A 16,098-nucleotide genomic window follows, 5' to 3' on the forward strand; every position below is an offset into this window, starting at 1 on the left:
ATTTCATTTAATTCTAACGGCCTTTTCCGCACTGCTGTTAATTAAAAAAAAATACAAATCTTTTCTCTTTATAATAAATATTAGTTTAGAAAAAACATTAACTATGTTTATTAAATCGCTAAATAAACATTTTCTACTTTCCGTTGTACTAATTTCGCCGACTTTGGGTAGAAGTCTAGTAGATACTTCCATTCTTCTAACTTTAAGTACACGATGTCTACTACTGTGCGCGCTCTAAAGGAGAAATGGTGTGCAACTCCAACAAATAGACCCTGAAACGATTTTCCTATTTAATTTTGATACTTCTAAGTCAGCCACGTACTACTTTATTTAATATTTTCCTATAATAATAAATTGATATTAGCCGTATTATTAAATGTGTTTAGTAGTAGTTAGTGTGATTTATGAACTTTAATTATGTTATTTAAATTAACCTCTCTATTTTGATACGCAATTTTTCACAAGTGACCAAAAGATGGTAGAAAGTAGTCTGTAAAGTTTAGTATAACATATTATATTCGTTGACAAAAAGGCTAAAGTCCTTCCATTAAAGCTAAACACGCGATCTTGAATTTTATTTTGAATTGATATTAAAGAAAATAAAAAATGCTTCACGAACCTGTGCGACGCCAAAACTATCTTCGGGTCCTAATATGTCATAAATTGATTCCGTCAAATTGGGATGTACCGTCAATACTTCTACCTACATGATTAAAAACTAAATTAGGCATTTTTTTACACGCTTTATATTAGCTTCACCTGTATGTATGTAACCGACTCCTTTGGACTCGATTTTGACCCACTTTTAACGGACAGATTTAATTCAAACTTTGCGCACCTGTCAAAGATCGATGACAATGCAATAATCCGAAAAAAAAATTAACTAAAAAATATATAATATTAAAAAAAAACTAAACAACACGCTTTTAAAGCACATCAAACTAAAAAGTGAAAAATAGGTAATTCCTAATTTAGGCTGAAAATGATAATGAACAAAAAATACTGGTATTATTGTGAAAAAGCGTGGGTTGCTCGATAGACGAAAAATATGGCACACAGCGCCTTATTTTTCTCTTTTTAGTTTGATGTGCTTTAAAAGCGTGTTTTTTAGTTTTTTTAAACTATTATTTATTAATAAAGCAAACGGGCAGGAGGCTCACCTGATGTTAATGTGATACGGCCGCCCATAGACAATCACATTGCCCAAGTGCTCGCAAATGCGTTGCCGACCTAGAAATTGGTACGCTCTTTGAGGCTCTTGAAGGGTCCTATTTCTAATTGGTTCGGAAATACTTCAGTGTGCTTGAGCTTGCTAACCCTTGCTAAGGAGTAGGGTCAAGTTACAGAGTGTAACTCGATCCCGACTGTACCACGCGATCCCAAGAACAAGCGAAATAACTAATCAAAATTGTACTATTGGAAGTGAGACAGATATGTCAGGGAGCGTTCAAGTATTACGTAACGAATTTTGGGAGGGGGGGGGTCATTTTGTAAAACGTTACGATGCGGGGCGGGGTTTGAATTACACGTTATTGTTAATATTATTTTCGACTTACACCACATAATACTAACTGAAGAGTCACTAGGTGGTTACGAAACGTTTTACTATACTTGGGTACAGTACTGTACTTGGGTACTGGAAAACGTTACGGCGAGTTACTTGAGGGAGGGGGGGGGGGGGGGGAGGGTTGTCAATAATCTCCAAAAATTGCGTTACGTAATCCCTGACAAAATGACCCAATATCCCAATAGTTCTTACCTCTCCCCTATGGATGAAGTAGATGCATTGATCGGCATCCCCACATTGCACTATATAGTTCCCGGGGAAAAAGACACAGTGCCTCAGCCACATACATAACATTCGTTTGAAGTCATCGTCCGTCTTACTGAATATCACGGACTCTCTAATGTGGCTGCCATATACCGCTTGCATTATTTGACAACGCAGACGAAATGGTAGCCTCGTCACTAATTTTGGCATCTACGACAAAATTATAGCTTACTAGCTGATCCGGCAAACGTCGTTTTGCCATTTATAATAAAGAATAGGGGTTGATCGTAGAGGGGTGAAAATTAGGGGTTGTATCTATCTAGATAAATTTTTATTGTTATACAAAAAAATAAACAATAAAAATTTATCTAGAAATTTAAAAAAAAATTTAAGGCTGGACTACCCTTAACATTTAGGGGGATGAAAAATAGATGTTGTCCGATTCTCAGACATACCCAATATGCACACAAAATTTCATGAGAATCGGTCAAGCCTTTTCGGAGGAGTTTAAATACAAACACCGCGACACGAGAATTTTATATATTAGATTTAAAATTTAAATTAATAAAATAATTGTACGAAAATTTCCTTAATGATACTTATTAAGTTCTTAAATCTTTATCAAAGATCTCTTAACAATACTTTGAAAACTTATAAATATTAAATCGTTACACGATTTCTATGGCGTCGTGTTGCTATCGCGTTTTACACGTTCACAACGCCATCTGTTGATGAAGAATAAAAATGAAACAATCTAGTAAAATATGTATATTTTGTAATAGGTTCCTTGCCGATAAGAATTTTAGGCAATAAAAAAAATTATATTTTTTATTCATAGTGGCGTTTGTGTTTTGGATGAGCTTATAAGCTGAACAATAATGTTACAAAGAAGGATAAAGTCACAAGGAAGAAGTGACTATTTGATACCTTCTTCGTTCCTTGATAAAACATTTTATTTGAGGCGTAATAAAAAAAGATGTACAAATGTTGTTCTTTGCATCGTGGTTGGTGAGTGATAATTAATTTCTTAATGGGCTATTATATATTGATTTTTGGGTGATTTCCTTCACTATATGAGAGAGTGTTGTGCACATAGAAAATACCATTAGTTCACAACCGTGATTCGAACGCGCGACCTACGGTTGAGACACCACTAGGCCTGCATATAGTTTGTTAGAACTTCGTAAGCGGCGATTATTTTTAATACAGTCATTAGGGGCCATCCATAAAGTACGTCACACGTTAATGGGGAGGGAGGGTATCACCGAAGTGTGACATCGTGTGACAAGGGGCTTGGGGGGGTCAATACTTTTGTGACGTCACATGTTAAAATTTAAAATACTAAAACGCAAACTTTGGATGTCAATTAAAAATTTTAAAAATTTACGAACTTGATCTATATTAATAATTTAGCATTCTCGCTATGCGATAATCTCTCATGCAACGTCATTTAACTTCTAGAGCGGCGTTGTAATGCAAGTGAGACACTCAAATTCAAGAGAATTTTGAATGGTAATAAATAGTAAATTTAAAGATAAATTTAAAAAATGTGTGACGTCACATCAGCAGGGGGGGGGGGTTATAAAAATGTGACAACCTGTGACAAGGACGGGGGGAGGGTTTCAAAAGTCCTAAAATTCGTGTGACGTACTTTATGGATGGCCCCCAACAGTGGGTGACAAAATACGTTCATCGTGTTTTATTTATTTAACGCAAGAATTTCGGAATTCTGTGCATTTAATTTCGCCTTTTTCAATTTTTATCTAAAGCCTCTGAATAAACTAGACCTCATCTATGTATTTCAAAAGCTATCTCTTAAAAATATCTTGGAGACATTTTACCTGCCTGCCCTGTTGCCTACTCCACAATTCGCGGACATAGTCCCACATCTTATTCATCTGGTGGTTACTCAATTCGGTATCTCTTAAACCATCTCTCAGTTCATTAATGCCTTCATCATATGCGATCCGTGATGAAGAGTGCGCCGTAATAAGTGCCGACGTTTCTGATATAAGGAGCCCTGAAAGTACGTAGTTACTCAGTTGTACCAGAGATGGCGCTGGCTTAAAATAAGAGTATTTGATTTAAAACTTTGTTATTGATGCCATCAGCGTGAACTCATCCCTGACCTCGTAGATTGGAACCCCGGCGAACCAATGTAGAAGGAAAACATCGTGAGGCAACCGGCTTTAGACACAAAAAGTCGAGTGTGTCAGGCTCACAAGGCTGCTACTTGCCTATTCAAAAAAGCGATCGGAAGCCCAAACCTAAATGGTTGTATCGCCACTGGTTTTCTTTGTATTGGTTTTATACAGCCCACTTATAAAATCGTGCAAAATATTACTTCCATAATTTACCTGTTTAATTGTGAACAAAAGCTTTATTTATCAATAAATCTGTGTGTATGTTTACTAACATACACACAGATTACTACCATTACCATACCATTACTATGGAACTCCTCCTTAGTCGACTAGTTTTATTTAAATTTTTTTAGTTGTTTATTTTTGTACTCAAGATGTACGTCTGGCGGGTCCAATACCATAATAAACTATACAGACCCATACAAACCCAGTTCCTTAATATTAATTCTATACCCGGCAAAATCAACTCAATTTAAAAAGCGCCACGATTCTCTGTACCTCAATATAAAGGAATATATATTATATACTTGTCGTCAGTATTTTATATAAAGAAAAAATCAGTGGCGCTACAACCTCTTTAGGCCTCAGACTTCTGAATTAAATCTAATAGGCAAGTAGGTGATCAGCCCCCTGTGCCTGACACACGCCGTAGATTTTTTTGGGTCTAGGACATGTCGGTTTCCTCACGATGTTTTCCTTCACTGTACGAGCAAGTGTTAAATGCGCACATAGAAAGAAAGTCCATTGGTGCATAACCGGGGATGGAACCTACGACCTCAGGGATGAGAGTCGCACGCTGAAGCCACTTAACCAACACTGCTCTACTTTATATAAAGACCGAAACAAAAAAGCATACCTGTACAAAATTTAATAACTATAGTGATGAAAACGGTTTCGATAACTTCGAAATCATTTTGTGACGACACATCACCTGTTCCAGTGATTGTAAGCAAATTTATTATGTACCACAGTGACGCAACGTAAAGAGGGAAATAGCTTTTCTGAAACAAAATGTAGAAGAAAATCATTGCACGTTTTGTTGTGGATAGCGTCTCCAAACCAATTCTTAGGGTCCTTCAAAAACAGAGCGTATATTAAAAATCCGGAAACGCACTTGCGAGCCCTCTGACAGTAATTTTCCATGGACGGTACCTTTTAACATCCATAAGCCTGCTCGCACCCAATAAAAAAAGTGTGTGCGTGTACTAGTGTACACACGTAAGAATTGAAAATTCTTTATGACCCTATTTTTCGAAAAATTATCAACAACTTTACAGAAATTGCTTAAATAAAGATGTAAAAAATTAGATAAACTTTAACAAAAGGCTTTTATCTATCTATATATATATATATAAAAGAAAGTCGTGTTTGTTACAACACTTATAACTCGAGAACGGCTGGACCGATTGCCATGGTTTTTGATTTGTTGGATTTGTTTCCGTCCCGAATAGCAGAATAAGCAATAAAATATCGGATAAGTTATCGAATAACAATAAATAAATTAATTAATTTTACGAATGCAAAAACCATATGGTGCCATCTGTTGACAAAACTACGCATCATTTTACGTCGAATTCGTGTCAGTTCAAGAAATTCCGATCTTGAGGTGAATGAGGAGATGCATAACCATGCTTTGATCCTGATCAAAAGATGTTGGATATCAGAAAGTGCTTAACATGCAGTATCGCAATATTGACGCTAGAGAGAAGATGCTAATGTGTAAAACTGCCATTCTTCTTTCGCAATGGCAAGCAATAAAACATTTCTGTATTTGCAAAAGAGTTGTATTAATGTAATACTTAACATTAATGAAATCCTAAAATAAGTTAAATTAAAGTAACAACGATATTATAAGGTTGTAGGGCGGAACGAAGTTAGCCAGTTCAGCTAGTTAGATATAAAAACGAATAATACAATTATTTCATTTTACTACTAAGATTATTACAGAATTTCAGTAATTGTAATATTACTATCATTGTTATCGTTATTATATATTTTTGTTATTAATGGCTTCGAATCAACCGTGGGTTGCTCGATAGACGAAAAATATGGCACAGAGCGCCCCACGCTTTTTCACAATAATACCAGTATTTTTTTATTACCATTTTCAGCCTAAATTAGGAATTATTTTTCACTTTTTAGTTTGATGTGCTTTAAAAGCGTGTGTTCTAGTTTTTTAAACTATTATTTATTTTTTATTTTTTAGTTAAAAGTTTTTTTTTCGGATTATTGCATTGTCATCGATCTTTGACAGGTGCGCAAAGTTTGAATTAAATCTGTCCGTTAAAAGTGGGTCAAAATCGAGTCCGAAGGAGTCGGTTACATACATACATACAGGTGAAGCTAATATAAAGCTTGTAAAAAGATGGCGCGTAACGGAATAATGTGACGGTAAATTTTTTTCCAACGCCGATAAAGAAGTTTCACTTCAAAAATATCTAAAGTTTCTTTAAATAATTATTTTAACTATAAAGACGTTACCTCAGCATATTTAGCTCGTAGATTTAGCTCAGGCTTCGACATCCAGTTGGCTGACGTACAATGCACAGGTGTGAGGCAAGACAATTTGAAAAACAAACACGCGTTTATATGCGATAATATCGATGCCCATATTGCAATTGTTCTGTTGAGAAAACCTCATGTTAATTCCGATTGAGGATAGATTACTTTAGTTATTCTGATACGTATTTTGATACAGCAATTGCTACAAAGCCTGTGACTTCATTAGTGTTGAAGGATAAGTATGACAAAAACGAGATCAGATCTCACTGATTCTTTGATTTTATTTATTTACACTTTTGCACAATAATTAAATAATAATATTAACAATAAACTTAAAACCTCAATTAAAGAAAAGTAGAATAAGAATTGTGAAGAAGTAATTAATTAAAAGCAATTAAATTAGGTAGTACTTTTGAAAAGGAACGTGATATAAGTGGTAGCTTATTATATAAGATTTTTAAGCAAGAGTCAGCGCTATTCTTACTCATGTACGTCAAAAATGTGGATTTTGACAAATAGACGCCATAGCTGCCCTGCGATTCTGTAACTCACTTCACAACTCACACAGCGGTTTTCGCATCGGCGGTCGCTCTCAAATCAGTCGTGAAGCAGTCATTTTATGATTTGGCATTCTGAAAAGGTGGGAGCTTGTACTTTATTGTTTATCAGAATGCCAAATCATAAAATGACTGCTTCACGACTGATTTGAGAGAGACCGCCGATGCGAAAACCGCTGTGTGAGTTCGTGAAGTGAGTTACAGAATCGCAGGGCTGGTCTCAAACTATAAGCTAGAGTTAATAGAAATCTTCTTTCTAAACAGTCAGTGGTACAGTGGAATAATTTTATTTCAGTAATTACAAGCCATTTATTGTAGGCCCTTTCCCTAGTTATAGCTTAGGGGGCGTCCATAAATTACGTGAGGTGTTTAAGGGGGTGAGGAGGGTCAAGTCAAATCTAATTTAATCTTACGTTGGAGAGAGGGGGGGGTCTCGGCAAATATCACGCAATTTTTTTTACATAAAATTAAAAAAAAACACCTCACGTAATTTATGGACGCCCCCTTACATATGATACCCAATATACATTTGATTAATCGTATCGTTTCAGCTCTTTGTATTAAAGTTTTTTCTCTATAACCTATGCGATGTAGTGTCAAAGCAAGTCACGCAACATGATTTTAATCTCGATTATGTAATACTGGGCATGTATTATAAATACGTTAAAACAAAACAAATTCAGTCAAAAGTAATCTAAAACATATTGGCTAATATAAACATTAAATCGCGCTTTTTATTGAAAAATAATGATTGCATGTGTGTGTGGGTTTGTATTCCTTATATAACGTGTGACTCACTTTGTATCGACTATCGCCTGTGTGGGCGAGCGATTTGTCAATACTTTTAACTTACCTACAAGATTTATATGGTAAATGTTTGCTTGTAGATAAAGATTTATTGGGCCATACTTATGTATTATTAATAATACTCATTAAACAATTCGTATAGAAAATACGAGACTATCAGAAAACCTGGCCCTATCAGGAACAAGTGGCAATATAAGTAACATCAAAACACCAAGCACATAGTATGTACTATGAGATAAAATTTGCCTCACTAACGGTCTGTTTAACAATGTATAGATAAAGTACCAAATAGCTATGCAACACATAAATTATTTGGAAGATAAATTGTGTTATTTGACATTCATCGGACTCTTAACTTATGATGGACTTTATGTGACAAATAGCGCTATCTGGCAGTCGTGAAACGCAACAATAGTGTTTAACCTACCAATAAGCAATAGATAGCTAATTTGGAACTTATGTAGAACTTATCCGTGCATTGTGAAACAGACCCTAAAGATCATTAATTTCTTGAAAATAATAAAAAAAGGGGCCTCATAGCCTAGCGGTCTTATTAAGTGGCAGCTAGGTACCGGGTTCGATTCCCGGTTCAAGGGCAAGTTTTAATTTAATTTAAAATTTGTTCTCAGTTTTTGAGAGGGTTGTGCGGTACCGGGCGAGTGCTCAAACCGCACATGGAGGAACACGGTCGAATTTCTCAAGACAAGCACGAATTATAAAAAAATCCTATACTTGTGACTAGCTAATGCACAAATGGTGCCAGAGCCAGTAAAAAAATAATAATAATTAAAAATTTGGTAATGTACACTGAGGGTTATCCTAAATTATCAAATTTTTTGCCCTATTACTCCGAAGCTCCATGTGTAAAGCTTTCGCTGGATGTGTGTGTTAAAATGTATACTCACGTCAACTTAAGTAACAAATTAGCAGTCCCAATATTTATTTTCCTATGCTGACGGTAGGTAAATAAATACGTTATGCGAAAAAGCTGTGGGGTCCTCAGATAGCAAAATAGTGCATTTTGCATAGTTGGTGTGAGATTCACTGCGAATGCTATGTAGGATATTGGCAGATTAGCTAGAAAATCTCGTCGACGTAGGTAGACTTTTGAAAAGTACCTGGAAAGAGGCGATAGTTTTAACGTGTCTACGGAACTAAAATATCGCAAATTGCTATTGCGCTGGAACCATGTCATATTAAAAGTAGCTTACACAAATCCTTATATGTTTACAATATTATTATTGTCGCTAAATTAGTATTAATTTATTTTAGAAATGTTTTCCCTCGCTAACTAAATTATACCTAAACTTATAAATATTCAAGTTTATACAAATATTGATCATACGTTAATTACAAAACTAGGAAAGACTGAAATTAAGATAAATTTTGATACTGTGGTCATAGATCAGACAATGATAAGTACATTCATTCATATATCATATTTTAATAGTGCCTTCAAGATTTCTTATTAATTTAATTGCTTTTCCTGTAAAGTAATGAAGAAGTAAGTCTTTTGCTGTGTTTTAAGCCAATATCTTTGCTTGATCGCATTGCCTTAACCTAATCTTAAGTGCCAGGGTCTAACTATGTATGACATATCAAGCGTTTATCGTAATTATAAAAGCAACGTATATAAAATTGGGATAGCTATTATATAAATTGGCAACAACCATTTATGGTCTGCACCTCGGATTTCTGTATCGGTTTCGTGATCATTTGTTTGATAGCCTGCCTATAGCCTATACATGAGACACGCTGTCGACTTTTTGTGTATAAGGTTCCTCACGATGGTTTCCTTCACCGTACGAGCGGGTGGTCAATGCGCACATAGACCGAAAGTCCATTGGTGCACAGCCAGGTTCGAATCTATGACATCAGTAATAAGAGTCGCTGCCACAGATAACACGAGCAGTGTTATCTGTATAGTGTCCCTAGTTAAATACCAATTGTATGAGCGCACCGTTACCGCATCGTGTGGCCGCGCTCTAATACTCACATGTGACGGACCTTCCTATAATTCAAAATATATTCCCCATATCGATTCATATAACCACTGTGAATATCCAGAAAGGTTTTGTAGAAGAATATAACATCGGACACGACGCAGATGTTGAAAAAATACGTGTTCGATAGAAACGCCATTTGGTATATCAATATCATGAAGTCTGCGTACGCGACTATTAATACGAGATAATCTAAAAGAAAAAATATTTTTATGCATTGTGAAATACACTTATTTTTAAAGTACACGAAAAGCATTAGTGAAACAATCTTGCTTAATGGTGGTCAACTGTCGTACGACGAGGGTAGTTACAAGGTAGTTTTTTACAAGTACCCCCATTTTCTCAATAAATCACAACTATGAAATAAGTATAGCTCTCCATATAAAGTTAGATCCTAATCCAAATTTTCACAAGTAAAAAGTGTTACAGCAGCTAGTATAAATGCAGGAATTTTTAAACAAAAGTTGAGGAATGTCGATTACTGAGGGCTAGTATCCTAGTAGATTTTGTGGTTTATTTTTTAAAGGTATGACTAAAAAATCTTGTATTCTTGATAATCAGATGTTATTTCATGAGACAAAAGTTCTAAATTTACATGTACTGCCAGTTCTTATCAAAGGCGTAGTGGAGAAGAACTGGCAATAATCTCTCCGTCAATCCTTTAATCGCCAAGTTTGTTTCTTTGCAAAATGTTTGTAAGGAACTGCAACCTACACCATCATATATTGAAGCAGGTTATAATAACAACTGTTAAGTATATAAATAATGTTATTAATAGAAAATACATACCAACAAAAGTAACCCATTTGCTGTCGGGAATTATACTGCTCCGGAACCATCTGTTGATATTTTTACGATTTCGCTTATAAAAATAGTTTAATTATGACGCTAGGAATCTGACTTAAAATTTTAATTACTAAAGCTTAGTTTGGCTGAATTCTTTATTTAAAATTCCATGTCCCATATACATGTCTTTTCTATTATTCAAGATTTCGAGCGCTTTTAAAGTTTAAAATGTCTGTACCTATGCGGCAGAAATATTAATGTAATCGCTGATGTATAATCCGCGCTATATCCTGAAGCAATAGATCGCGAACCGTGCGATTCTGCAATGCTTTTGTCTGGACTCTGAAATTAATTGTAATAAGTATTAAAACTAAAAATGGTTTCTACGTAGCTGTACCTAAGTAGTTAAGACTGATCTAGGCCCATATATTTTGAATATATATGTATATATAATTATTATATGTTTGTTATGGTTACTTATACAAATATTCCGAATCGTATCTCAAGTTGCAATCTTGGCTCAATATTATGTATAAAATGTTTTGTCAGCTCTAGAAATAAGATTTTTTATACTGGTGGTAAACAGTCAGGAGACTCATCTGAGGTGATACCTCCGCCCATGGACACTAACACTGCTGGAAACCTCGCAAGTGCGTTAGTTTTAAGATATTTTTAGTCCTATTAACGTTCTAGAATAGTCTCTGCATGAATAGCATCTGCATCATCATTTGGGACCTGGTGTGTAAGAAAGGATTTTTCTGTCTACGCGTGAAAATGAGAATTAGTAAAGGTTATTTCGTTGACATCCAGACCATGCCGCATGGCTTTTGAATGCCCTTTATTAATACTGCGTAATCCTTAACACACCTGGACTTATTAGAAAACTTGATGTTATGAGGGAACTGTGTCAAGTCTTACTTCCAAAAACAAATTCGGCTCAATTCCATTTTCGTCCTCTTCTTCTTCAACTTCATATGAAAGTGGGTAAGTTTCAAGCTAAAAGAATACAAATAAGATGAAAAATGGATACGCCGGCCTAAACGCTCGACTGGGTGCGAAAGATCGAATATATTAAAAGTTATTGTAAATTTATCAAGTATTTCTCCACCAATTCAACTAAGATAACTTCAAGAAACAGACTAATTCTTTAAAGGCCGGCAACATAGTCGAGCTTCAGAGTATCTATAAGCGATTGTATCACTTAACTCCAGCCAGACTCCTGTCCTCATTCACTCATTCAAAAACATTGTATGACAGTGTCCTAACGAAAGTAAAATATTGCATTAATTAATTTATTTTTTTTATAATAAGTGATATTTCCTAAAATTAGCATTAGAAGTAATTCCTATTTAAAGCTGGTACTAGGGTATGTTGGCTTTCCTTTCCTTGTATGATTCCTTCTACAACTCTATCAAAATAACTAAAATAGACACATGGTATCTAAATAAAAATTACCTCCCGGCTTGTCCTCGCCGATAAAATTGTTGGCAAAACATAATCTTTTCGTGCTGTGTCCACAGAATATTTGACCTTTCTTAAAACATTGGGATAACTCTGAAAACAAATGACGAGATTTTACTCATAATGCATTGAAAATAATTGCCTCCTCTGTTAATGTAAATTAATACCATGATTGTGATTATTTGAGCGAGTTCTTACTTATCTGATTAATTTAGAATTACAACATTTGTATTGCATGAATTTCTAATTTTAACAAATAAAATTTAACATGGATTTATAAATTAAATTAGTACCTTAAGTAGTGTAAAAAATTCGTGTCCTTCAATGTACAATAAGTCTAAATTTCTAGAGGCCGTTATATTAGACATAGTTAGGTACTTAGAAGCGCCTTTTATATTTCCAAATATACCTCCCGGACCCATGCACGCCTCCACTTCATTATCGTCGGTTATAATATCCACCTTAATTAATTAAAAAGGGTTTATATATAAAGATCATCAGGTCATTCACCTTTAAATACAGGGCTTTATCTTTGTAACTCAAGTTTTATTTCTTCAGCTTGTAATAGTATCTAGTGGCGGCCGTATAACCTTATCTGTTTATTGCTAAACGATCATAGCAAGTATACAAAAATCTAAGTCAAGTCCAGCGCATAAGTCTTTATTTAGGTATGATTAATGCGTTAGGGTATAATTTATCATATACCTACCCATTACACGCACTAATTTATGTTAAAACAACAACTATAGTGACCTAACTGTCAAAAGTAAGTGCGTCTTGCTCGGTAATCTCCCAAATGGGTGTATAACGTTGTCAAAGGCTTACCTTCCCGCGATAAATAATGTACATATTCTTGATGACCTCATTAGATCGCATGATCATGTAGCCTTTTTGAAAATACCGCTCTCTCAACTTCTTAGCGAAAGCTCTAAAGAATGAATACTCGACAGCTTCAAATAACGGTATCTCTCGCAGTGTCTTTTCGTACATGAACAAGACCGCGTCTTCATTTAAGTTGGCATGCAGTTTACCCAATATTTTCTGGTGCTTAATAAGGATAACGGGTTATGTTTTTGTCGTAATTGCTAAAGATACTGGTCGTTACCGTCACTAAAAATTAAGTTTTATTTCTTACCGACCAGCCGCCGGTTCTTTTCCATTGGTATTTCCAATAATCAATGATTGATTTCTTTAAAATAAATGGCACCTTTTCTCTGGTCATGAACAGGTCGATGTGTTTGAGATTCTCTTGAAACTTTGTTATGACCTGATCCGCCATGGCTTTGAGAGATGCAATTCGAGCATAAACGTATCTAAAAACATCCTATAGCTTAACCCACGCGTTCACATTAAAGTCGTGACTATAATGCTATGTAAAAGAGACCGGTGATTTGGCTATGGCCAATTATGGAAGCAAGAAGTTAATAAAAACTGCCCACCCGAAGAACAAAACTCCATGTACGTTGATGCAAATCGAAAGGAGCATGTGGGCGGTATCTTGGGCAGTGATGTCACCGAAGCCGGCGCCGGTGAAACTCGCGGCTGACCAATAGTAGCTTAATAGGTATACTTTTTTAGGCGTTAGATATTTGGCTTTGAAAATCTTCGCACTATCAATCCAAGAGCCTACAAACAACAATGTGAAAGTTAGAGCGTGTATATACACAAACATCATAAGTGCTTTCGAATGAGATGTTATTTCTTTATTTGTCGAATCCAATCCAAAAATGGGCCGGGCGTCATGTGAGGCGTAACACCTTTTATTTATATGTTTTTTAAGTAGTATCTTAGTGCTATGCAGTCAGAAAGCCGAACCTGGCGTTCCAGGTTCTATGCACTGTGCTATGTCACCCAATGGACTCACAGGTCTCTTGATCTCAAATAATATAATCAATTTTTGTTTTAACAAAATGTATTGTATAGTTTTATTTCATTTAAATCTAAACATACACGCTTATAATAATAATTATTTCTTCACATATTTCAATATTTCTTACCGAAATTACAAACCATATTCCCGCCAGGATTAAAAACCGTTTCCATAAAAGGTCCAGGTAGACTTTCTATGCGTCTGATGAAGTCTTCCTCGTCGTATGCCACTATGAATCGGCAGGACATAGTTATGAGTATCGAAGCATATAGGTTTAAAAAGAACAATGTTAGCAGCAGAAACTGTACTACGCTCATTAAATATGCCTGAAATTAATAGAGAAACAATTTATGTTCTTTCAAAAAAGTATTGGTACTGTTCTTTATTAAATAACCTTTCGTCGTTATAAATACTTCGTAAGAAGGAAGGACGTACCTATAGTACAAGAATAAAGTAGATTTATCTTTCTTAGGGTTATATTATCCTATATGTAATAGGGCCAGACTTGGGTGTCTAAATTAGCCTCTGTTTTGGATAAAGATTAGGACTCGGATTTTTGGTGCGGTGTTCCAGCAGATATTAAAAGACAAACGCGAAATCAAAAATCTGAGTTTCTTTTTTTAAAGTATAGGGAGGCAATCGAAAATCGCACAAAAACGGCAGTCATCGTATTTTCGCAGGTGCGTTACCGGCCTTTGGAAGCTTTTGATTATTATCATTCATCACATCTACACCGCAATGTTGATAGTATTAATCCCTTATTGAGAAACAAATTATTGGGTTCAGTCGAGTACATTTTAGTTCCCATTGGCTCCGAAAGTAGCCTGGTAAGAGCCGGCGAGCAAACTCGGTAAGTAGAGAAGTTCTAGAAGTACAAATTTTAAATATCATTGTGACATCGGCTATAGAATGCCATACGCGACTAATTTCGTTAATTAATCAAATTGATGTTAATTAAGGGGCAAATAATAGCTTTCACTAATCCAATACATCTTTAGTTCCATCATTATTTTGTGTTAATCAAATTATAGGACTTTTCATACAGCTCATGATTATTACCAGCGCTTAAGACCACCTATAGACCAGTGCAGATAGCCTTTAAAATAAATAAAAAGTGAAAAAAATTACAGTAGGATGAAACCCATCATAAAAGGAGGGGAATATGATCAAAATGAAAGGAAAAATAAATTACGGTCGATCTGAGGTCGGGAAGGGGTAGGGGGGGTGAGTTTTAAGGGTAAAAAACGGTTTATCTCGATTTCCGGCAAAACTAAAAGTCCTATCGAAGAAAGTTAAATGGCAAAGTTGTAGGTAATAAAAAGATCTACAACTTTTGTATTCACACATTTTTCACATAACCTTAAAATTTAGGTGAAAAATTCAAAAAACCAACTTTTTGGTTTTTTATTTCTATCTTTTACAAAAAAATATTTTTTTAAACGAAATTTGGTGAAAACTTACCTTATTATGTCCCAAATATACTGTAATTTATTTGATTAAAAATATTTATTTATTCACCTTATTTTGAATTAATATCGAAAAAACACCCTAATTTTCAATCGAAAATTCTGACGTCAAAATTTCAGCTTTTTTCAAAAAGTTGATGTGCTTTCAGTGCGTTGAAATCTCTACTTTCCTATGGTAAAAAAATATATATATATTACCATAGTAAATCTTCTCAGAAAATGCAAAAAATCGTATGCAGTAACGCCCAGACCCGTCATCCCCTTCCCTACTTCTCTATGAATCTTCTTTAAATTATAATTAGATGCCTATTTATTACTATTTTAAGATAACTTATATATACCTGAGTGACCTAAAAAAAATTTTTAGCCTTTAGATGGGCTAAAATTTTCGTATTTCATAGAGAAGTAGGGAAGGGGATGACGGGTCTGGGCGTTACTGCATACGATTTTTTGCATTTTCTGAGAAGATTTAGTATGGTGATATAAATATATTTTTTTACCATAGGAAAGTAGAGATTTCAACGCACTGAAAGCACATCAACTTTTTGAAAAAAGCTGAAATTTTGACGTCAGAATTTTCGATTGAAAATTAGGGTGTTTTTTCGATATTTATTCAAAATAAGGTGAATAAATAAATATTTTTAATCAAATAAATAAAAGTATATTTGGGACATAATAAGGTAAGTTTTCACCAAATTTCGTTTAAAAAAATAAATTTTTGTAAAAGATAG

The 16,098-nt window shown here is 34.7% G+C and overlaps 1 protein-coding gene across 1 annotated transcript; it reads right to left on the minus strand.

The window, feature by feature from the left end:
* On the minus strand, positions 1-13,260 carry LOC125060158 (potassium voltage-gated channel unc-103-like). The gene is made up of 14 exons (XM_047664924.1): positions 12,857-13,260; positions 12,325-12,492; positions 12,026-12,124; positions 11,489-11,566; positions 10,809-10,912; positions 10,574-10,623; positions 9,778-9,976; positions 8,687-8,899; positions 6,397-6,538; positions 4,772-4,916; positions 3,613-3,791; positions 1,760-1,981; positions 620-703; positions 1-272 (listed from the first exon to the last, which is right to left on the minus strand). Exons 1-14 carry the CDS (start codon positions 13,019-13,021, stop codon positions 111-113), a joined length of 2,010 nt encoding a protein of 669 aa, XP_047520880.1. The 5' UTR covers positions 13,022-13,260; the 3' UTR covers positions 1-110.
* Between the last annotated feature and the right edge of the window lie 2,838 nt (positions 13,261-16,098).

The sequence above is a fragment of the Pieris napi genome, chromosome 21 (assembly GCF_905475465.1).
Source record: "Pieris napi chromosome 21, ilPieNapi1.2, whole genome shotgun sequence".
In the NCBI taxonomy this organism is placed as follows: Eukaryota; Metazoa; Arthropoda; class Insecta; order Lepidoptera; family Pieridae; genus Pieris; species Pieris napi.